The following is a 24088-nucleotide window of genomic DNA, read 5'->3' as shown; positions in this document are numbered from 1 at the left end:
GAAATCTCAACTAAATGGCGAAACTGAGTTACATTTTTACACAATTTCAAAAAGTTCCTGATTATGGTTCCTTAAGAAGACTTCCTCTTTGTTTCTTCCTTTCTAAAAAAAGCCACCTCTCTTTTCAAATACAGCCCAACAGTCACATACAGTCACACACAATCACACACACGCACACAGCGAAATGGAGACTAAGACTCAAGGCAGGCTCCGGGTCCGGCACACTGGGCGGCTACCAATCCGGCTAGAAATCAGCCTGCTTCTATTTTATGTCGGTAAGGTTGTTTGGTTTTCTGCCTCTATTTCATTTAAAGTAATTGCTATTTCTTATCTAATGCATTTATATAGTTGAAACTCCTAGAAGATAATTTTATTTATTTTTGGCCAGTTCTGGGGACTGAACTCAGGGCCTAAATACTGTCCTTAGGCTTTCCTCAAGATTAGTGCTCTACCACTTGAGCCACAGCACCACTTCTGGCTTTTCTATGTTGTGGTATTGAGAAATCGAACCTGGGTCTTCATACATGCTAGGCAAGCACTCTATCCCTAGGCCAAACTCCCAACCTAAAGGATAATTTTTAAGTGAACTAACACCATGGAAATTATTTAAGATCTTCAGTTTCCTTTTTTCCTAGAGAAAGCAGTTATGAAGAACCTTGAAAACTGCCCATTCTGCTATTTTAGGAACACAGAGATCTAACTGAAAGTAGTCTCAAGATGATGAGTCTTTAATTAGCCTCCACCCAGGCGATCTCTGCACACACTGTTTGCTGAGTGCTTCCAGGAACAATGTTTACTATTTTCTTGTTTGTTTGTGATGGTTGGTCTTGGGGTTTGAACTAAAGGCCCAGCTATTGTCCCTTAGCTTTACCACTCAAGGCTAGTACTCTACTACTTGGGCCACAGCTCCACTTCGGCACTTTGGTGGTTAATTAAAGATTAAGAATCTCCGTGAACTGTCCTGCCCAAATTGGCTTTGAACCTCGATCCTCAGATCTCAGCCTCCTTAGTGGCTGGGACTACAGATGTGACCCACTAGTGCTTGACTCAAGAACAATGTTTCTTAAAAGGAGGGTCTCTGTAGAGCCGAAGTGGTTATCACAGCCCCTTCTAGAGAGATCAGCCGGCCTGTAACATAGCTGCTGGTACAATTCTGCCAGTATTTGTCTTTGTCTATGAAAATGCTTGCTACATCACTATTCCATCAGCTCGGGTCAGCCCATAACGTTTAAGTTACTGGGCAAGGAAGGAAGCAAAAGCTCTTAAACTTCAGGGTTTTTTTTTGTTTTGTTTGTTTTAGTCTCATTTGTAAAGACATACACTAAAATAGTAAGCAGGTATTTACTCTAGTCCTGTAATGGCTCCTTTCACTACTGTTTATGTGTTCAGGTAGTCAGGGTTCTTTTCTAGGCTTCATCTCAGGGCCTGCGTGCTGTCTCTGACTCTTTGTGCTCAAGCCTAGTGCCCTACCACTTGAGCCACAGTGCCACTTCTGGCTTTTTTTTTTTTAAATAAGTGTATTAGAGATAAGAGTCTTATGGGGACTTTTCTGCCCAGGCTGGCTTTGAACCTTGATCCTCAGATCTCAGCCTCCTGAGTAGCTAGGATGACAGGCGTGAGCCACCTGTGCCCAGCTTAGTACGGATTCTTTAGAGCTGTGTTCTGGGCAAAGGTGCAGATAAAGTGCCAGGCTGGGTCTTGGTTTCGGGGGCAGAACAAGAAGCCCCTCATGGCAGGGTCCATTGTGCTAAGCTGCTACTTCTATACATGGGCAACTTTCTGTAATACAGAGCCTTTGAAAGTATTGAAACTTAGTTCTCTTTTCTAACTTGGTCTCTAACTTAACTCTCTCTTTGGAGATAAATTCTTAGTGGCTACTCTGATAAGAAAAATTTCTACAAAGAACCTAAGAGTATTTCCCAGCTGGGCTGGCTGAGCCAAACTTCTCATTTTTGCTTATTCACAGAGGGGAAGAAGCAGAACCATCCATCCACTCCCCCCCCCCCCCAATCCCCGCCTTAGCTCTCACAGGAAATTCAAAATTTTTCTCTCACCTCCTCCAGGACAGAGACAGGAACTACAGAATTTCAAATACCTACTTTACCCTGGGCCATCCCGTCTTAAAGAGAAGTGCTGGAAGTTAGCTTTGCTTTCAGGAGCTTTATCTGATCGGCCACCTGAGATTGAGAGTTTTACTTTGTCAGGACCTGACATTGGCCACCTCTCTGCAGACTGCTCTACTGGGACATGTTCCTCTAGACTCCTAACGTCAGAGCCTGGGCAGCCGACACAGGCTACACTCAACAGACTGGGACAATCCAGACACACACAGCCCTCGCCCCAGCTCAGTCTCCAGCAACCACCAGCAACCTCTACCTCCAATCTGGTTTATACTACCAACCTCCCAGATCAAGTCCAACTGTACAAATTCTAAAATCCAAACAGATGAGGCATGGTGCTGGTGGCTCACACCTGTAATCTTACCCACTCACAAGGCTGAGCTATGAGGATCACTGTTCAAAGCTGGCCTTGGGCATATGGAAGCTCAAGGACAGCGTCCACACCCTGAGTTCAAGCCCTGTGGCTTGGAATATTTCTCAATTCATTCACAGGGGTCTAAGGACATGCTCAGACAAATAAAACCGTGGAGGCATGTTAGGTGAAAAGCCTGCTTACGTCCTGCCTTGACAATACTCTGTCAGGTGGCATCCCAAGTGAGGTTTCGCCTTTGTCAACACTAAGCATTCCAGCTTCACAGGCCAGGTTTAGAGGGCTAAAGTGGGAACCCAAAGCTCCAAGCCGTACATGGAGGGGAGGCACTGGACAGGACCTCTAGCCCAGCTCCGAGAACACTTGGACACCTGCCCGCAGTTCTCTTTAGGATGGGCATGTGATTCGCAGGAGCTTCTGGTTAAACACTTCCTGTGATCTGTCACATGAAATGTCACATGAGCCAACAAGGTCTAGGACACTGTCCCTACTGTGATGGGACTATCCATCCACCCAGAGAGCACAGAGCGAGAACCAGCAGAGATGGGATTTGAACTCAAGTCTATGTGCTTCTCATTACCACAACATCTTTAGTCAGATGAGAGAAACAACCAGGTGTTAGTGACTCATACCTACAATCCTCAGGAGGATCTGAGGTCCTCCCAGGAGGACCCTGGGGCAAAGCCTATGAGATTCTTATTCTCTAGCTAACCAGCCAAATGTTGGAAGTGGGGAGCTGTGTCTTAAATGGTAGAGCACTCACTTTGAATGAACACACTAAGGCCCGGAGTTCGGTGCAAGCCCCAGGACTGGCAGAAAACAAAGAAAGAGGAAAATGCTACAATGGATTGCAGAGTGAGGTTCTGAGTGGTGGAAAGAAAGAAACCCTGCCTTGCCACCAGCAGCGCTGGGCTGGCCTGTACCAGAGAGTAGGGCTGTGCCTTCATGGGTACTTGTGTGTTATCAGGTTTCCAAGATGGGCACATGGGACTCGGCCTCCACAAAGGAGCCTTTGTGAACTGCTGTAAATTCCTAGCAGTCCTGATCCCCACAAGGCAAAAGCCACACCTGCTTCTGCTCCCCAACAAGAGAGATTGTGTAGGGTACTCAGAAACTTCCCGTCCCCCAAGGAACACAGCTTCTTATGTGCAAGGCTCCAGAGGAGGGAGCAGGGCCTCGAGACTGCATCCCCCCCACCTCCCCCCCTCGATCCAAGGAAAGCTGGTAAGCAACATGAATGGGACCCCCCCAATTCTGGTCTTGTGCACCAGAGTTCACCACCACAATAAGTGCCCCCAAATCATGTCTGGGTTATCCTCAGGTAACCAGATGGCTGGGAGTTAACACAGGAGGCCCAGTGGAGTCTGCTTGCAGATCCACTTGTGCTGGGAGAGGTAAGAAGACAGTGATTGTGGCATGGTCTGCCCCTCAGCTCTACTCTCCCACACAGGGGCCGTGGGGGCCTGCACCATCTCAGTGCTGCAGCCAGACTACCTAGAAGTGGACTTTACCCACACGGCTGTCACCATCGAATGCAACTTCTCCATAACCGGATGCCCTTCCGAGCCACCAAGGACCCTATGGTTTCGCTATGGCACCCAGCAGCCCGAGACCCTGTGCTTAACTGGATGCAAAAGCGAGACAGAGAAATTTACCATGCACGACATCCCTGCCCAGAGGCAAGCTTTCCTCACTGTACACGAACTGAGTTCAAAAGACAGCGGCATTTACATCTGTGGAGTAGCAATGCCCACTGCTAAGCACACTGGTGACGGGACCACGCTGGTGGTGAGAGGTCAGTTGGTAAAGGCTTCAGGGAACACTTTGCGTGAGCCCTTTAACATCTTCCAGTAACTTCACCAGATCCACCCGTGAGGAATCAGTGGCTCACATCTATAATTCAAGCTACTCGGGAGGCTGAGATCTGAGGATCATGGTTCAATGCCAGTCTAGGCAGGAAAGCCTGTGAGACGCTTATCTCCAATGAACTACCAGAAAACCAGAAGTAGTACTTCCAAGTGATAGAGCACTAGCCTTGAGAGGAAAAACTCAGGGGACAGCGCCCAGGCCCTGAGTTAAAGCCCCAGGACCAGCATCCCCACCCCACCCCCCAAAAAAGTTTGAAGCTAGGCACTGTGCCATATGCCCCACAGTCCCAGCTACTCTGGAGGCCAAAGCAGGAGGTCTGCCTGAGTCTAAACCTTCGAGACCCCATCTCTTAAAAAGAACAAGGGTTTTGGGGCCGGGAGTTTGGCCTAGTGGTAGAGTGCTTGTCTAGCATGCACGAAGACCCGGGTTTGATTCCTTGGTACCACATACTTAGAAAAAGCTGGAAGTGGTGCTGAAGCTCAAGTGGTAGAGTTCTAGCCTTGAGAAAAATCCAAGGACAGTGCTCAGACCCTGAGCTTAAGCCCAGGACTGGCAAAAAAAAAGAACAAGGGATTTAAAAGAAAAGCTTGCACATGATTGTAGGGAAAGGAAGAAAAGGGCAATAATCCCTTGTCTCCCCCCTTTTAATCTTTTCCTTAAAAGCACTCCAAAATGATGAGCATGGTGTCAGCTAAATGTGATATCAGGACTAACCCATGCTGTATTTTAAAATGAGGATCTGAGACCGATTGTGAACTGCTAGGATTCCTGCATTTAGCTAGTAAGGGTTTCTCCATGGGCTTTTAACACTTGAATGGCATTTAACCCTGATTCATTCTCATCTGTAAGATAAATTAGAAAGGAGTTCACACACACACACACACACACACACACACACAAACCTCTTTCAAGAAGACCTAACAAAATAGCAGATGTTTAATAAATGTCAACTACTGATAATAAAACACGTGATGACTTTAGACTCCTGGCCCACTCCATCAAAAAAAAAGTTAAATAGGAAAATGGCATATAGAAACATAATGGTCACAAAATGATATTTTCTCTCTCTCTCTCTCTCTCTGGTTGGTCATGGGACTTGAACTCTGGGCCTGGGCGCTGTCCCTGAGCTCTTCAGCTCAAGGCTACCACCCTATCCCTTGAGCCATAGTATCACTTCCGGTTTTCTGCTGGTTAATTGGAGATAAGAGTCTCACGAACTTTAGTGCTCAGGTTGGCTTTGAACCACGATCCTCAGATCTCAGTCTCCTGAGTATCTAGGATTACATTCAGACAGGGTCTCACTATGCAGCCCAGAAGGTTGTGCATGCACACACACAATGTCATACAACACACCTGTTTTTAAGCAGCAAACAGGATCTACAGAACATGGTGCGAGTGTGTGTGTGTGTGTGTGTGTGTGTGTGTGTTTGTGTGTCCCAATGCTGGGGCTTGAATCTCAGCCTCAGCACCATCTCTTAACTTTTGGGGGGGGCGGGGTTTGCACAAGAGTAAAAACGTGAGCCACAGCTCCACTTCTGGCTTTTTGGAAATGAGTCTCAATGGACTTTCCTGCCCAGGCTGGCTTTAAATCACGAAGCTCAGATCTCGGCCTTCTGAGTAGCTAGGAATACAGGCATGAACCATCTGAGCCCAGCTGGAGACGCACCTCCAATTAACCACTCAAACTAGAAGTCGAGCTGGAGCTCAAAGTGGTAAAGGGTTAGCCCTGAACTAAAAAGCTCAAAGACAGTATCCACACCCAAAGTTCAAGCCCCAGAACCAACAACAACAAAGGAATGCTTAGTCTGGGGTGCAGTTCCAGTGCTAAGAATGCTTGTGAAGCAAGTACAAGGCCCTGGGTTCAATCCTCAGTAAGGAGGAGATTTTTTTTTTCATAGCACTATGACAAATGGTAATTGAACTTTATTTTTTATGTAGTACATTTAAAGAACCGGTGAGTGACTGGGCACCAGTGGCTCAGGCTTGTAATCCTAGCTACTTGGGAAACAAAGATCTAAGGACTGAAGTTCAAAGATACCTTGGGCAGTAAAGTCTGTGAGACTCCTGTCTCCTGGTAGTGATGGTAGAGAGTGACAGATCTGACCAAAGTGAGATCACAGGGCCCTGAGTTCAAGCCCCAGCATCACCATAGGGGAAAAAAACAAAAGTGAGAATGTAATGGGCAGGGTGAGCACAGCCCCCCACTCCCCCAGCCTTACTTCCGGGGTACCTGATACATCGACACGAGGAGTGTGCGCCAGTGACCACTCTGTTTCTGTAATTAAGGAAGCCGACTTCTCAGCAAGGAACTGCAGCACGTCCTGACGGCGCTCTTAGCCCTGCTGTCCGCCTACGTCATCGGGATGGGCGTGGTCTTCCTGGTTCTCTGCCGGGTAAGTCCCACACAGGAGAGCAGGCACAGAATGCCCCATATGGCCTCCTCCACCCGCACAGGGGAATCATCCCAAATCTCACCCATAGTGGGAGCCTGAGACGACACCAAGTCTCCATCTGCAGGGATGGGGAAGCTGCCGAGGGCTTGGCTTTTCATCACAGAACTTAGTAGGCAGTTCCATGGTTTGCCCTGAAGCCCAGAAATCCAGGATTAAGAAACCATCTTGTAACCGGGTGTGGTGGCTCACACCTGTAATCCTAGCTACTCACAAGGCCGAGATCAGAGGCTCACGGTTCAAAGCCAGCCCAGGCAGTTCAAAGCCAGTCCAGGCACTAAAGAGCACAAGAGACTCTTATCTCCAATTAATCACCAGAAAACCAGAAGTGGCGCTGTGGCTAACGGGGTAGGGTGGTAGCCTTGAGCTGAAGAGCTCAGAGACAACAAATGCTCAGGCCCAAGTTCAAGTCCCATGTCTGACAAAAAACAAACAAACAAATAAATAAGTAAATAAGCAAGCACATAAACAAATAAGAACCCATATTGTATGCTAGCCAGTGGCAGTGCAATTACTATTTTCTGGAACACCCTGAAAGAGGTTCATGAAGAGCTACCTTACAGTATGCTCTAATCTAAAAGAAGTTATGAAAAAAGAATATGTGAGGTATTTGCGTATGTGTGTGTGTATATTGTGTGTGCATGCACATTAGTACTAGAGCTTGAACTTGGTGCCTTTCACTCTTGCTTAACATTTTTGTTCAAAGCCAGTCTCTAACACTGGAGCCACACCTCCACTTCTGGATTTTGCTGGTTAATTGGGATAAGACTCTCATAAAACTGTCTGCCCAAGGCTGGTCTCAGTCTCCTGAGTAGGTCGAACTGTAGGTTCTGTATACAAACTAATAAAAGAAGATATATAACTAGATCTCCTACAATAAATGTGAGTATTGAAGTCCCTGAACGAAATGATAGCATCTCAGAAGAAACATGGAAAGGAGCCACAAGAGTGGTTCAAATGGTAGAGCGCCTGCCTAGCAAACCACAAGGACATGAATTCAAACCTCAATACTGCCAACAACACACACAAAAAATAAGGAACTATTATAGCCTGTCGTTCTGAAATTTAATCTTATGGCAGGAGATACTTTCAACAACTATTGTGAGTACATAAATTCATAAAATATTCAGGCTTTTTTCTCTTCTTCTTGGCAGTTAAAGTTTAAAGTTCTACGAAGAAAGGAAATAAAAGAAGATTCCCAGAAGGTATGACTGACACTTATAGAAGATTTTTGCCATTGGGGCTGGTAGGAACGATTTTAAATGGGGAAGACATAGAGAAACATCATGGTAATTTACACACACACACAATTAAAAAAAAAAAAAAAAAAAAAAAAACTCGTGTTCCTTATTCTGGAAACCTCAGCCTAATTTCCTGTGGTAAACCACTACTTAAGCTGTAACTTCTGCATACTACCTCTACTCCAATGACCAGAGCTCCCTCGGTACCTGTGGGTGGGACAGGGCATGCTTTCTGAAACAGTAAATTAAAAGACTCTGATGATGAACAGCTGCTTCCCCCTAAAACTGGTTTTCCTCATTTGTACTTACAGAAGAGTGCTCGGCGTATTTTTCAAGAAATTGCTCAAGAACTCTACCATAAAAGAAATATGGAAGCAAGCCATCAACCTGTAAGTATAAAATAGCAACACAAGAGTATACTGCACTAAAAAAACAGCTGCCAATGAGCCATCAATAACTGGGGTTTCCTTTAGAAGAATCGCCAGAAAGACTTACACATAAAATGCCTTTTTATACTGAGTGTTTTAATAAGCCCATCACGAATGCCAACTGATACAATATGAAATCGCCTCAGGCTGCCGTCTTAGGGACAAGCACTTTTAGAAACACATTGCACACAGGCAGTTTTCAATCCAACAAGCATGCTTTTGTGAATTAAAAGCTATTTCACAAGTGCTTGTCTGCCTTCTGGCTGGGATCAAGTATAAAAGCCACTTTGTGTATTGTGAATGCCACAGCAGGCAATAAGTCCATGTGCACACACAGACAGGGGTCAAAGAGGCCAAATGGAGGAACTGGAAGGAAAGACTGCAAGTGGGAAGGGTGACATTCCCAGCTCCTGGACTGGGATGTTACTTTTCAGTTCCTGATCTGAACTCTATAGAAAAGGAAACTGATAGCCTGGCCTCTGGTGAGTTGCAGGAATGTGGGGCACAGCAAAACAGCAGAATGGCTACACGTCATGGGTAATGTATAACACAAGGCCTATTATTTGCTTCCCATTGCAGGGGAAAGATGACATGTATGAGAACAGAAGAGCACTTGCCAACTACGAGAGACCATAGACACGTGAAATTTTCAGTTCGGACACTGAAACCCCAAAGTCAAAAGAGCCGTGGCAACATAAAAGCACATACACGAATCAGGTCTTTAAAAAACAAGAAGAGCTGAGAATGTGACCTAACAGTAAAGTGCTTGCCTAGCATGCAGGAAACTCTGGGTTCAGTTCCTCAGTACCATACACACACCACACAGAAAAAAGCTGAAACTGGCTGTGTGGCTCAAGTGGTAGAGCGCTGGCCTTGAGCACTGAGAAGCTCAGGGTCAGACCTAGGCCCTGAGTTTCAAGCCCCAAGACAGGTCCAAAATAATAATAATATTAAAAAGCAGCAAGAGTAAATCATGACCTAATCTGGAAAAAAAAAATTCTAAGCAGCCATTGTCTTCCAAAACTTCAAACTAATATATTAAGACTTCTGTGTGGGTGAAGCTTGAACTCCGGATCTAGGATCTGTTCCTTAGCTTTTTCAAGTAACAGAGGTTGGTGTTCTACCACTTGAGCCACAGCTTCATTCCCAGATTTTTGCTGATTAAATGTCTTAAGGACATTCTTGCCCCAGCTGGATTTGAACTGTGATCTTCACATCTCAGCCTCTAGAGTAGCTAGGATTACAGCTGTGCATGAGCCACCAGAATCTAGATGTAGAGATGTACCCTACATTTGTGGCGTTTAATGCAAAGGGTGTATGTGGTAGCAGTTGTCCTGGGGAAGACCTGAATTCAAACTGAAGGGCCGAGCTTTACTGGAACAAGTCTCGAGGGAAAATCTCGTGGAAATCGCACAACAGAATCACTGTCCATATTTTGACAAAATAGTACTCAAAGAGAAAATCAATTTGAAAAGGACCTTAGAGTCGGAGTTTTTCCTCTGATGCTGTACTGGGATAAAAGTCTAGTGTGCACTTTCCTTCCAGCTATGCAAAATAATTGGGCACTGTGCCATCAATAGGCTGGGAGAAGAGGAAGAAGAGACAGTCAATACTCAGCAGGTTAAGCAGAGAAAAGCTCTGAATGAGTAAGCTACCACTGACTCTAGATGTCAGTGGTGTACCACAGAACAGTCCAGGGAAGGCCACCCACGGACGTCCACTCATGGGTGGGGGGGAAACCTCTGTTATCCCCATCTGGACATCCTGCCAATTCAGGAGATGAATTTCTTTCCCATCTCACTAGGACAAAACCCTCCTTAGTATAAACCATCTCAACCACTGCACCTATTGAGCATCTACTGAGTATGAATTACAATGTATTCTTTGTTTGTTACTATGTATTCTTAGTTCATTAGTGTTTCCCTAAACTACTATTCAAAGAGGCATTTTGTTTCAACCCAGATACCATTTTAAAATATTTTAATATCCCCTTGGAAAGGTTTTACATCCCCTTGGAAAGGTTTTACACCGAGCTCAAGTCAGAGAAAGGGGAGAGGAAATGGGAGAGGATTGTGAGACAGTGCACACAGGAGAGAGGAAGGGAGGGAGGGGAGGCAGAACAAGGGAGGGGAGGGGAGGGCAGGACAAGGGAGGGGAGGGTAAGTGACACCTCATTCTTTCTGCATACCCATGTATCTGTGTTTGTGTTTGTGTGTGCTGGGGACAGCACACATGGGTAAATGCTCATGTGTCTATTTGTATGTTAAACACAAAAACAGAAATGAAATGATGGCATACACAGCAGAAATATATCTGCTTCTTCTCTTCCCACAAGTACTAATTCAAGCAGGTGAACAGAAGTGTTATGTTTACATGCTTTTTTCATTCCGGGCAACCATTACCTCTTGGTAACCCCAAAGCCAAAAAGACTCAGTTCTTGGAGTAAGTAAGCGGGAGACAAGCTCTATAGAGTTTGTTCTGAACAAGCTATTTCCAGTGGAAGCAAGGAAGCAAGGACTAGGCTTCAAAGATTGATTCTTTTTTTTTTTCCATTTAAATTTTTTTCCAAAGATTATTTTTTTTTTTTTTTTTGCCAGTCCTGGACTTGAGTTCAGGGTCTGAGCACTGTCCTTGGACTTTCTCAAGGCTAGAGCTCTACCACTTGAGCCTCAGCACCAGTTCTAGCTTTGTCGATGTATGTGGTACTGAGGAATCGAACCCGGGCCTTCGTGCATGCTAGGCAAGCACTCTATACCACTAGGCCAAACTCCTGGTCCCCAAAGATTACTTTTCAACCTAAAATTTAGAAGTGGATTTCCCAAGGGAAAGAGGTGTATTTCCTTAGGTCACATGTAAGAGTGGCTGGTATCTATATACTATTCATTCTTTTTTGTTGGGGGGGGGGAGTCATGGGGCTTGAACTCAAGGTCTGGACACCATCTCTGAGCTCTTTTGCCCAAAGTTAGCTACCACTTCCAGCCACAACACCACTTCCAGTTTTCTGGTGGTTAATTGGAGACAAGAGTGTCACAGATTTTCCTGCCTGAGTTGGCTTTGAACTGTGATCCTCAGATCTCAGGCTCCTAAGTAACTAGGATTACAGGTGTGAGTCACTGCACCTGGGATATTCACTGTCGGACAAGGTTCTCTACACACTATCCTGGGGTCACCCCACACTTGTTGAACTCGTGCATTCGCACTTCTGTATATACCCTTCCCTTCTGGTGAATACTTTGAAGACTCAAATTCAGCTCTATGGCCTATGGGAGGTCCTAGTTTTGATCCTCAGCACACAGTAACAAAACATGGGCAGATGCAGTCACTGTCACCCCAGCACAAAACCTTCCCTAATTCCAAGTGAATGAACCCTTCTCCTCTTCCCCTGCAGTTTCTTGTCATCTTTCTTGCCACACTATCCTGCCACTGCTGTTACATCTGTCTTTGGACTACTCTGTGATTTACCAGAGCACTGCTCATTTTCCCTGCCAGGTACTATGCATTACAGCAGGCTCAAATCCAAACACCTTTATCTGAATGCAAAAGCACAATGCTTCCATTAGACCACACTTTAGAACATAAACTTCCCTCCCTGGCCAGAAACCTGATCCCTCCAGAATAATCTCCATTCTATGGCTAATAACATCCGCATCCTTACTACCTAAGCATCCCAAAGAACATTCATTGGAAAGGATTCCAGGTGAAAGTTTAACTTTCCCAGGACCATGAGAACACAGGGACAACTTATCTCTGTCAAGAGATTTGCTGACAGAACAAATTGTCTCAGACTGGGTAGCTTATGAGCAAGAGAACCTCTATTTGTCCTGGTTCTGGAGGCTAAAGGTCTGACATCTGGATGACCTAGGGCTGGGATACTAGCAGGCCAGGAGCATGGCCTAGTGGTAGAGTGCTTGCCTAGCATACACGAAGCCTTGGGTTCAATTCTTTGGTAACACATGCACAGAAAAAGCCAGAAATGGTGTTGTGGCTCAAGTGGTAGAGCACTAGCCTTGAGAAAGCTCGAGGACAGTGCCCAAGCCCTGAGTTCAAGCCCCAGGACTGGCAAAAAAAAGATACTGGCACCCTGGTACCTTGCTGGGTGGTGGGGCTTTTCACACAGCTCCGAAAAGCATAGAGATGAGAAAGACCATTGTTTGAATTACAGATATGTCAGGGGTTTCGCCGCAGAAAAACCTTGCTACAGAGGATGCTTCCCCGTTTCTTTCCCTAAATAGTTTAATTTACTCACCTCTGCCTATTGCCCTATATGGTTTGCTTAACATTTTTGGTAAGGCTTGGTCTCCATCCCAAGCATGTGGTTTTTGTCTTTAAAAGCTTTGTGCTAGTGAGGGGCTGGTTGCTCACGCCTGTAATCCTAGCTATTCAGGAGGCTGAGATCTGAGGATCACAGTTCAAAGTCAATCCAGGCATGGAAGTCCATGAGACCCTTACCTCCTATTAACTACCAGAAAACTGGAAGTCGTGCTGTAGCTCAAGTGGTTCAGCGCTAACCTGGAGCTGAAGAGCTCAGGGACAGTGCCCAGGCCCAGAGTTTAAGCCCCAGAACTGACCTAAAAAGAAACAACAAAGCTTTGTGCTAGCTGTGTTCTGGAATACAGGTCTTTGAGATAGCAACAGCAATCCACCTACAGTTGTCAGCTTTCTAATAAAGACTCCCAATTCAACTTCTCAAAACATGGCTTCTCTGCTGCTTGCTTTTGAATTCCCATATAACAGATCCTCCTGTGAAGTGCAGGTTTGAGCATGATGGGAACCCTCAGCATGGCAGAGAGAAGGCAGAAGAAAGGGCTCTGGGACTCTTAATGAGAGTGATAATCCCCCATGACCAGCCTAATCCTAATTGCCTTCTAATTCCACCACAATGGTGAGCTGGAGCCAGCATCTGTGTATCCATATCCCAGCTGCCACAAAATCCCTGAAGCCACAAAGCAAAAGCTCCGCCACCTGAGACGTAAGAACTTCTGAAAGCCCAGGATAATAGGCACAGAGCTTTGTCTCTAAGGAGCCAAGGTGCTTCAAAGCCATGTCTATGATTATGAGTTTTAGGCAGAATAGAAGATCTCAACAAATATTTAATCTCAAGAACTATGGGGAAGTACGATGAAGAAAACCACAAATAAAAAGAAAGTAACATGGGCTGGGAATTTAGCCTAGTGGTAGAGTGCTTGCCTAGGATGCATGAAGCCCTGGGTTCAATTCCTCAGTATCACATACACAGGAAAAACAGGAAGTGACACTGTGGCTCAAGTGGTAGAATGCTAGGTTTGAGCAAAAGAAGCTGAGGACAGTGAGCAGGCCTTGAATCCAAAGCCTAGTACCAGTACCCCTACCTCCCCCCACCCCCCCAAAAAAAATTAAGTACAATTAGAAGCACATTTTTGCATTTTTCTCCAACTTAATCTAACCACAAAACTGATTTAAATTGGAGACATTAACTCAAAAAGTACATAAGAAGTCACTTCACCCACAATTGCTTTTTGTTTAAAGAAAAAATAAAGCAAGCCAAGGAGGCAAGGCACACTCAGATAACCTTACAAGAGGCTGGCATTCATGCACACACAGCGAGGCGGCCCGTCACCACCCATCGTCCTCCTCAGCCTCATATGGAAACCATCAGGGTCTCATTAGAGAAAGGAAGCAGTAAAGGATTGCAGCCAGCAGTCTGCAGAACTTACAGGTCACTAAAGGTCACCTACTGCAACCCAGCATGTTTTGTCCAACCTGCAATGTACAATGTGCCAATTGTGTGTGTGTGTGTGTGTGTGTGTGTGTGTGTGTGTGTGTGTGTGTGTGTGTGTCCCAATCCTCTGGGCCTGGGTGCTATCCCTGAGCCCGTTAGCTCAAGGTTACCGTTCTACCCCTTGAGCCACAGCACCACTTCCCGTTTTCTGGTTATTAATTGGAAGTAAAGAATTCCATGGAGTTTTTAGTGCTGGGGCTGGCTTTGAACCACAATCCCCAGATCTCAGCCTCTCAATTTTTAGTGTTTTAAAACAACAAGGACATAAAATTCACAGGGCAATCTATGTTTCTTCCTCCTCCTTTTCTATCTCCTGCTGAGCCAGGAAAGAGAATTAAATTACATCTTGGGGCTGCCTAATGGAAGGCAGGAAGCCAGAGCCTTCAGGAGTCATGGCTCAACCACACAGGGGAAGCATGGAGACCAGACACATTTACTACGGTCTTTTCATGTTGTCACATATACGCAACATATAAGCATTCCGGCTTAAGGCAGTTAGATTGTGACCTGGAGGAAAGAAGGAAGCTAGGGGAATTAGAGGAAATGAGAACAAGAAGAAATGAAAAGAGCGAGGCAGTCAGGTGCTGGAGGCTCACACCTATAATCTTAGCTACCCAGCTGACTGAGATCTGCGGACAATGGTTCAAGGCCAGCTCAGGCAGGAAAATCTGTGAGACTCTTTTCTCCAGTTAACCACCAAAACAGCTGGAAGTAGAGCTATGGTTCAATGTGGTAGAGTATTAGCCTTGAGCACAAGAGCACAGGAATTAGCACCCAGGCCCTGAGTTCAAGCCCCATGACCAGCAAAATAAAAATAAATAAATAAAATAAAAAACATTTGGGCACAGTGGCTCATGCCTAAGATCCTACCTGACAGGGAGGCTTTCAATTCAAGGTCAACCCAGGGAAAGAGTTCTAAAGACCCTATCTCAAGCAATAAAATGCTAGGTACAGTGGCATGTGCTTGCCATCTCAGCTATTCGAAGTCTAAATAGAATGATAAGAGGCCAGTGTGAACTGAGCAAAAAGTACGACTCTATTTGAAAGATATTGCAAGTAAAAAGGGCTGGGGCATGGCTCAGGTGGTAGAGTGCCTGCCTAACAAGCATGAAGCTATGAGTTCAAATATACAGAAATGGAAGGGGAGGGGAGGAGGAGAGGAGGAAAAAAGGAGAAGTGGACAGGGGAAGAAGGGGAAGGAAAGAGGGGGAGTCAAAACAAACAGTAATATAAACCTACCAAGCACTCCATGATGTAAAAAACATGATACAGATATAGGTTGCTTGAGAGGCAGCTTTCATGACATTTAATAACCATGGCACATATGTAATGGATCTTAAAAAAAAAAAAAAAATTCTGGCCAGGAGTTTGGCCTAGTGGTAGAGTGCTTGCCTAGCATGCACAAAGTCCAGGTTCGATTCCTCAGTACCATCTACACAGAAAAGGCTGGAAGTGGTGCTATGACTCAAGTGGTAGAGCTCTAGCCCTGAACAGTGCTCAGACCCTGAGTTCAAGCCCCAGGACTGACACAAAAAAAAAAAAAAAACTATCATCTAAAGTTTTTGAAGGCATGGCCAAACTAGGCAATGGAATAGAAAACCTAACCATTTTAAAGTATGAACATATGTAACTCGTATAACAGTGAATTTTAAATTAATGTATATTAATTTATGAAAATGGAGACTTTCAAGATGAGCCAAAATGCAAACCATATAAGCTAAAATGATGAATTAATATGACACCAGGCCACATCAAGCACCAGAAGCCATAGTAAATCTGAAGTGATTAGAAATCAATCCATTTCTCTGAGTGCATTTTTGATTTACTATTGCTAAAGAAGAGCAGCATGGAATAAAAAAGTCATACTACCTAAACAAATGCTAGATGCCAGAACAGGAACTGTCTTCAATGGAGCTGGGTTCCAGTGGCTCACGCCTGTTGTCCTAGCTACACAAGAGCTGAGAACTGAGGACTGAGGTTCAAAGCCAGGGCAAGAAAATCCATGAGTCTTTTCTCCAATTTACCACAAAAAGCTGGAAGTGAAGCTGTGGCTCAAGGAGTAGAGTGCTAGCCTTGAATGCAAAAGCTCATGGCCAGGGCTCAGGCCCAGAATTCAAGCCCCAGGATGGGGAAGGGGGGGAATGAGGGAGAGAGGAGAGAGGAGAAATCCAGGAGAAAGGGAGAGACAGAGGGAGGGAGACAGGGAGGGACCATTTATCCTTCTCAGGGTCTGTGCCAAGAGAGGCGAACTGCAGAACAAAAGAATGATGACACTTAACAGGCACACTTGAGCAGCGTGGAAGACATTACTGCTCAGCCAGCTGTGAAGCCCGTAAATAAAGCAGAGAACACAAACAGACTGTAGGCCTCCTATCTGACGCAGGCAGACGCAGCTGAGAATGAATTACTGCCAGTACCACAGAGGAGCGGTAGATTTAAGTTGACCCTTAGCCAAGGGACTATTTTTACATAGGTTGATGTTATTTGAAATTCTGGATTACTGCTAAGAAAGAGTAGATGCCGTGTAATTGTGCACAGCATAATCACAGATGGCAATTAGCAATGTCTTGGGGACGAGCTGGTCTGCCCACTTACCGTTCTCCACGTAAGGATGGAAGGGCAGAACTAGGGCCAAGATGACCCTGCCTCTAGTTGGCTCCAAGACACTTCGGATATCTTTTAACAGAGTCAGAGGCTGATCGCAGCGGTCCAGCAAATTCAAGCAGCTGATGACGTCATACTGGAAGCCTGTATTCTGCCATTCATTTATACCAAGCACTCTGGAAAATGAACAAGAACTTAATAGTTAAGATTTCTCTCCTTAAAAGCACCTTTAAAAAATAACGGGATGCCAATAAAGGCCCTAACTTGTCTTCTAAATTGAATAAACACAAACTATGCATTTATAGATCATTTATATTTGCAGCAAAACAAAGGCTAGACAAGAGAAAAATGACATTTCTTTAAATTGATCATTCCACCTACTTACAAATAATAAAATTACAAAGCCTTCTTCAAGAGAGCTACTCATGTGCTTGATAAATATGAAAATACAAGGTAATAAAGACAATTATAGACATAAGGCCGCATTATTTAAAATTAAGCTATGTTACTATAACTCAATGTAGAAAAATGTAATACATATATTAAAAAAAAGAGGCAGCTTCCCAAAATGTTGAAGTAATATATATTTCTTTTTTTTTTTTTTTCCTTTTTTCTCTTTTCGAGTTGGTCATGAGGCTTGAACTCTGGGCCTGAGCACTGTCCCTGAGCTCTTCAGCTCAAGGCTACCACCCTACCCCTTCACCCACAGCACCATTTCCATTTTTCTGGTGGTTAATTGGAGATAAGACTTTAGTGCCAGGGCTGGCTTTGAACCTCGATTCTCAGATCTCAGCTTACTGAATAGCTAGTATTACAGGCGTGAGCCACCTCACCCAACTTAAAATCATACTTTTAGAATGAGAACTGTTTTGAAGAACACATTAGCAGAACACTATTTGATGGCCCTTCTAAGAAGAAGAATAAAAGGAACCCAAACCACTCAGGTGTGCCACCTTCTCCACCTATACTCAGAAAACTCAGGTCTCCCCCAAGCAGATTCTCCTCCAAGTCAGATCCTTCAGTTGTACAAGTGCATAAACTGCACTCCAAAACAAATGGGGCAATAAGACTTCAAAATCACTATGTTGTTAGAGACCAACTAACTGCAAGTGATTTTAGAATGGGAACTAGCTCATGAAGACATTCCATAACAACTACCAGGGAGTCCCTACTTTCAAGGACAGAACTTTCAATAGCTCCCATTTCAAATACTGAAGCAAAAAATAAAAAGAAAGGACTGCTGGGAACCCGTGGCTCATGCCTATAATCCTAGCGATCTCAGGAGGCTGAGGTCTGAGGATCATGGTTCAAAGTCAGCCTGGGCAGGAAAGTATGTGAGATTCTTACCTCCAAATAGCTCACGTGGTTGAACACTAGCCTTGAGCAAAAGAAGCTCAGGAACTGCATCTAGGCCCTGAGTTCAAGCCCCAGCACTGGTTTAAAAAAAAAAAAAAGCCAGGTGCTGGTGGCTCACACCTTTAGCTACTCAAGAGGCTGAGATCTGAAGATCACGATTTGAAGCCAATCCAGGCAGGAAAGTCCCTGTGAGAGTCTTATCTCCTCCAATGAACAACCAGAAAACTGGAAGTGGCACTGTGGCTCAAAGTGGTAGAGTGCTAGCCTGGAGCAAAAATTCTCAGAAATGCCAGTCTCATGCCTGTAATCTGGCTACTGAGGAGGCTAAGATCTAGAAGATCAGTTTGAGGCGGGCTTCAGCAGATACACCCACAAGACTCAATCTCCAATTAACCAGCAAAAATGCCAGTGTGGAAGAGAAACTCAAATGGTAGGCCCTAAGTCCCCATTTCGGCCAGGCGCTGGTGACTCACCCCTGTAATCCTAGCTATTCAGGAGGCTGAGGTCTGAGGATCAAAGCCAGCCCAGACACTAAAGTCCATGAGACTCTTATCTCCAATTAACCACCATAAAACTGGAAGTGGCATTGTGGCTCAAGTGGCAGAGGACTAAATTCAAGCCCCACAACCAACCCCCCCCCCCCAAAAAAAAAAAAGGCAAAGAGGAAACATCTGAGGAAGGTGCGGTGTGGCTCAAGTGGCATCAGACTTGAGCAGAAAAAGTCACGTGAGAAAATATTTGAGAATGCCCAATTCTATCTGGGGAACAAATTCCAAGAAATGACTGGCCTTTTCCAGCAATTTTCACTACACACACACACACACACACCTGCCCCATGGAAGGATTATTCCTAAATTTCCACATACTTGTGTTTTAATTCCTAACCACAGAAAACTGTTTCTGGCTCTAAGCTTTTGAAAAATAGACTTTCAAGAAGAAATCTATCAAAACCAAGCAAAGCACCCACGCCCCACCTCGAGGGAGTACCTGTATTTCTTCTTCTGCAGCTGCCAGATCATGGTTTCTGAAAGCTCAGTGGCATAGATTTCTTCAAAATGAGGACTCATGATTTTTGTGACTTCTCCATCGCCAGCACCTAAGTCAAGCAGTCTGTGGGTTTTCCAATCTGGATTAATTTTAAGTAGTCTCTGGAACTGATCTGGTGAAAACACAAACATTGAACCTCTTCCTAGCAACCTGGAAAAATAAGAGGGGGGACAAAAATGGAAATCTATGCAAATGTAGGCCCGCATACAGGGAAAGGCAATGAATTAGCACCAACAACCTTTTCAACTGAAATCTTTTACTTGACTACTATGATTTTTTTTTTTTTTTTTTTTTTTTTTTTTTTTGCCAGTCCTGGGCTTAAGCTCAGGGCCTGAGGACTGTCCTTGGACTTTCTCAAGGATAGAACTCTACCACTTGAGCCTCAGCACCACTTCTGGCTTTTTCTAAGTATACGGTACCAAGGAATCGAACCCAGGTCTTTGTGCATGCTAGGCAAGCACTCTACCACTAAGCCAAACTCCCAGCCCGACTACTATGATTTTTAACAAGGAAAGTTAGGGAACAGGAGTTTGGCCTAGTGGTAGAGTGGCAAAAAAAAAAAGAAAGAAAGAAAAGAAAGAAAGAAAGAAAGGCTGGACATCTGTGGCTCATGCCTGTAATCCTAGCTACTCAGGAGGCTGAGATCTGAGGATCATGGCTCAAAGCCAGCCTGGGAAGGAAAGTCAGGAGACTCAACTCCAATGAATTGACAAAAAGCCAGAATCAGTGCTGTGGCTCAAAGTAGTAGAGTGCTAACCTTGAGCTCAGGAGCAGTGTCCAGGCCTAGAGTTCAAGCACTAGGACAGAGCCAAAAAGAAAAAAAAAAAAAAAAAAGAAAGAAAATTATCTCCATATGATTTGTCTTGGGGGTTGCAAAGTTGAAAGCCCCAGGAGTTGGGGGAGATGAGAAGATGAAGAAGTAGGTCAAGAAGAAAAGAAAAATGTAGGCAACTTCAGTAAGAGCTTGACAGCAAATACGTGGGCCAGTTAATAAGATGTCAGGCTAAATGAATCAGGTACCTCCCTAGATAGATCAATCATAGCATTTGGAAGATAGAATTACACAACAGATGAGAACAAAAAAAAGGTTCTGTATAACAGACTAGTTGACTAATTTTGGTTTGTTTTTATCAGTCCTGGGGCTTGAATTCAAGGCCTGGGCACAATCCCTGGGCTTCTTTTGCTCAAGGCTAGCGCTCTACCACTTGAGCCACAGCACTACTTCTGGCTTTTTCTATGTCTGGTACTGAGGGATTGAACTCAGGTCTTCATGTATGGTAGGCAAGTACTTTACCACTAAGCCACATTCCTATCCCATATACTAGGCCTTTAAAGACGGTTAAAGGAAAAAAAAAAAGAAAAGGCTGGGCACTGGTGGCTCGTAGCCTGCAATCCTAGCTACTCAGGAGGCTGAAATCTGAGGACTGGGGTTCAAAGCCAGCCAGGGCATGAAAGTCCGTGAGACTCTTATCTCTAATTAACCACCAGAAAACCAGAAGCTGTGCTATGGTTCAATGTGGTAGACTGCTAGCCTTGAGTTGGAAGAGCTCAGAGACAGCACCCAGGCCCCAAGTTCAAGCCCCATGATCAACTAGGGGAAAAAAAAAAAAAGGAAAGGAAAGGAAAAGACTATGTGAGTTGGCTTCTCCTGCAATCCAGGTTACAAGAGAAAGTGAACGTCAGGAGGTTTATGGCTCAGGCCAGTTCAGGCAAGTCCTGGCAAAAAGTAAGCAAGCACTCACATCTCAATGAAGCTAGGTGTGGGGTCTTCACATGCAAAGGGAGAGGCATAAACAGGAGGATGGTGGTTCCAGGAAGGTGTGACTATTGAGACTCTATTTGAAAAATAACTGGAAAAATAAAAAAATAAAAAAAGGGCTGGGAGTTTGGCCTAGTGGTTAAAGTGCTTGCCTAGTATGCACGAAGGCCCGGGTTCGATTCCTCAGTACCACATATATAGAAAAAGGCCAGAAGTGGTGCTGAGGCTCAAGTGGTAGAGCTCTAGCCTTGAGAAAATCCAAGGACAGTGCTCAGGCCCTGAGCTCAAGCCCAGGACTGGCAAAAAAAAGAAAGAAAGAAAGAAAGAAAGAAAGAAAGAAAGAAAGAAAGAAAGAGAAAAGGGCCAGGAGTTTGGGCTACTGGTAGAGTGCTTGCCTAGCATGCATGAAGACCCAGTACCACATCTGGATACCACATACATAGCAAAAAGCTAGAAGTGGTGCTGTGGCTCAAGCGGTAGAGCTCTAGCCTTGAGAAAAGTCCAAGGACATTGCCCAGGCCCTGAGCTTAAGCCCCACGACTGACAAAAAAGAAAAAAGAAAAAAGGGGCTAGATGTAGCCCCTGCATAGAAAGCAGAAAGCTCTAAGTTTAAACTTCACTATGAAGAAAAAGCAAAGAAATAAGTGGTCCTTAGGGTGCCAGTAGACTCAAACTTATCTGTTTATGTTTCACATTTAGCTGTGTTTTATTATTTCTAAAAGATCCTAAGCAACTTTTTTTTTTTTTTGAGTGCCATCCCAGGGACTAGGTCCTCAGGGCCTGGGCTCTGTCCCTTAACTTTTTCACTCAAGGCTGGTGTTCTACCACTTGTGCCACCACTCTACTTTTACTTTTTGCTGGTTAACTGGAGATAAAAAGTCTCATGGACTTTCTTGCTCAGACTGGCTTCAAACGTTGATCCTCAGACCTCAGCCTCCTGAGTAGCTAGGATTCCAGGTGTGAACCACTGGTACCCAGCCCTAAGCAACTTCCCAAACCACTGTCACACCTTTGAGAAGAGATTGAGAAAGGCTAAATGGAGATGGAAGAGACCCCCTCAGAGAAGCAGCTACAGCTCAAGTGTCTGGGAAACCTGACCGGAAGTAACGCGCTTTCTATCTAGCACCAGGCTAGTCTCAAACCCTGCTTTGTGTGGGGCAGGATTCTGAAACTTCCTTTAAGGGGCACAGCTACTTGGGAGATAAGACATGGAGAGGATCACAGGCCTGGGCCAGCCCGGGCAAGAGAGTAGAAAGCCCCATGGCAACAATTAAAACTAGGTGTGTGGATGTACAACTATAATCCCAGCCATAGATGAGTCACAGTCCAAGGCCAATCCCAGGCAAAACCACAAAAGACCAAAAAGACTACTGGGGCATAGCTCAAGTGGAACCCCTGAGTTCAAGTGCCAGAATATCTTAAAATAGTAATAATTCAAATGCATGACCTTAGTGTGTGTGTGGCTCAACCAGACAGACTTTGTCCTCTAGGGGGCAGTGTGTAGGTTGAACCCAGTGGGCAAGATCAGGAAAGTCAAACTTCTGGGGCTGTGTGAGAAAGTCTAACACAATCAAAACCCACTCTACTTTAATAGCAACAGTGACTGGGGCAAGGTTTCTGGTAAGTACACACCGTGGAGAGTTGTGTCTAACTGATCTTTTAGCTTGGATCCTTATAGCACAACAGGTTCTCTGGCAAACTCAAGCTTTCTCTAGATTTAGATCCCATAGTAAAAGTATACCTCTTCTTATACAATAAAGTCTGAAAACAGCTATCAAGTCTCTCCTGACTTCCTCTTTTCCTTCTCACTATGATCAAGTTTGATGAAATTACAAGTACTTTCTAATTTGCCTCCATATGAAGGAGGAGGAAGAGGATAGTGGGGGGGGGGGACTGGGAATGTGACTTAGTGGTAGAGTGCTTACCTAGTATGCATGAAGCCCTCAGTTCGATTCCTCAGTACCACATAAAAAAAGACTGGCAGCAGCACTGTGGCTCATGTGGTAGAATGCTAGCCTTGAGCAAAAGGTCAGGGACAGTATCTAGGCCCTAAGTTCAAGATCCAGGACTGGTAGCAGGAAGAGGAAGAGGAGAAGGGAGGGGGGAAGAAGGAAGAAGGAGGAGGAAAGAGGAAGGAGAAAGGAGGGAGAAGAGAAGAGGAAAAAGGGAACCAGCAACAGAGTACTGGTGGCTCACACCTGCAATCCTAGCTACTCAGGAGGTTCAGATCTGAAGATGGCAGCTTGAAGTCAATCCAAGCAAGATTCTTATCTCCAATTAACCATTCATAAAACCAGTGGTGCTGTGGCTCAAAGTGAAAGAGCGCTAACCTTGAATGAAAAAGCTAAGGGACAGCACCCATTCTTAAGTTCAAGCCCCTGCACTGGTATTGTAAAAAAAATTTTTCAAGTTAAGAAAGAATTAACCTAACTCACTCTCCACTCTGGAAATGTAGACTAACAAGAATCCCTGACAAGTTAGAATGCATTTAAACCTAAGAAGAGAAAGCTACAACAGTAGACAGTCAAAGATTTTGACAAGTAAAACAAAAAGCATTTTAGGGGGTAGAAATGTGGCCTAGTGGTAAAGTGCTCACCTAGCATGCACAAAGCCCTGGGTTCGATTCCTCAGTTTGACATACACAGAAAAAGCAGAAAGTGGTACTATGGCTCAAGTGGTAGTGCTAGCCTTGAGAAAGCCCAAGGACAGTGCTCAGGCCTTGAATTCAAGCCCCACGACTAGCAAAAAAAAAAAATAATAATAATAATAATAAAAGTATTTTAGCTGAAGTGGTCAATACCTAATGTTCAGGCTAACTTTCCTTTTTTGAATCTTAGTCTAAAGAAAAAGACAAGGTCCAGCATTCACTTACCCATTGATAGACGTTCTAGACATAAACAGGCTAAAAACAGACGACACAAAAGAGTGATATAACTGGATGAACAGCCAGCCCGACTTCTCAATGCTGTTGTTTAGGAAGATTTGTGTCCCTTGATCGAGGTAACTCTGAACAAAGACGGCCTGAAGTGATTCACATAACTTCTCTCTGTTGCACACATACCACTATAAAAAAAAAAAAATTAAAA

The 24088-nt window shown here is 44.7% G+C and overlaps 2 protein-coding genes across 3 annotated transcripts in view; one reads left to right on the top strand and one right to left on the bottom strand.

Annotated features, from left to right (window-relative positions):
- Mettl9 (methyltransferase 9, His-X-His N1(pi)-histidine) overlaps positions 1 to 24088 on the bottom strand; it is a 44479-nt gene that overhangs the window by 3543 nt on the left and 16848 nt on the right. For both annotated transcript variants that reach the window (XM_090357832.1, XM_090357833.1), the window contains exons 2-4: positions 23875 to 24065; positions 19184 to 19393; positions 16832 to 17016 (exon numbers count right to left, since the gene is read on the bottom strand). In XM_090357832.1, the coding sequence (XP_090213958.1) occupies positions 16832 to 17016; positions 19184 to 19393; positions 23875 to 24065 (586 nt within the window). The remainder of the gene's footprint in view (positions 1 to 16831; positions 17017 to 19183; positions 19394 to 23874; positions 24066 to 24088) is intronic.
- Igsf6 (immunoglobulin superfamily member 6) lies at positions 185 to 9429 on the top strand. The gene is made up of 6 exons (XM_090357831.1): positions 185 to 275; positions 3941 to 4285; positions 6646 to 6752; positions 7964 to 8014; positions 8362 to 8439; positions 9058 to 9429. Exons 1-6 carry the CDS (start codon positions 185 to 187, stop codon positions 9112 to 9114), a joined length of 729 nt encoding a protein of 242 aa, XP_090213957.1. The 3' UTR covers positions 9115 to 9429.

The sequence above is a fragment of the Megascapheus bottae genome, chromosome 25 (assembly GCF_031878675.1).
Source record: "Megascapheus bottae isolate mThoBot1 chromosome 25, mThoBot2.hap1, whole genome shotgun sequence".
NCBI lineage: Eukaryota > Metazoa > Chordata > Mammalia > Rodentia > Geomyidae > Megascapheus > Megascapheus bottae.
This window is presented reverse-complemented; position numbering and strand designations above follow the sequence as displayed.

What these genes read in the sequence shown, in the direction of transcription:
- Igsf6 (XM_090357831.1), top strand. Translation starts at nt 185, where the DNA reads ATGGAGACTAAGACTCAAGGCAGGCTCCGGGTCCGGCACACTGGGCGG. An exon ending in CCTGCTTCTATTTTATGTCG is followed by an intron (nt 276 to 3,940) that starts GTAAGGTTGTTT and finishes TCTCCCACACAG; the next exon opens with GGGCCGTGGGGGCCTGCACC. An exon ending in TAAAAGAAGATTCCCAGAAG is followed by an intron (nt 8,015 to 8,361) that starts GTATGACTGACA and finishes TTGTACTTACAG; the next exon opens with AAGAGTGCTCGGCGTATTTT.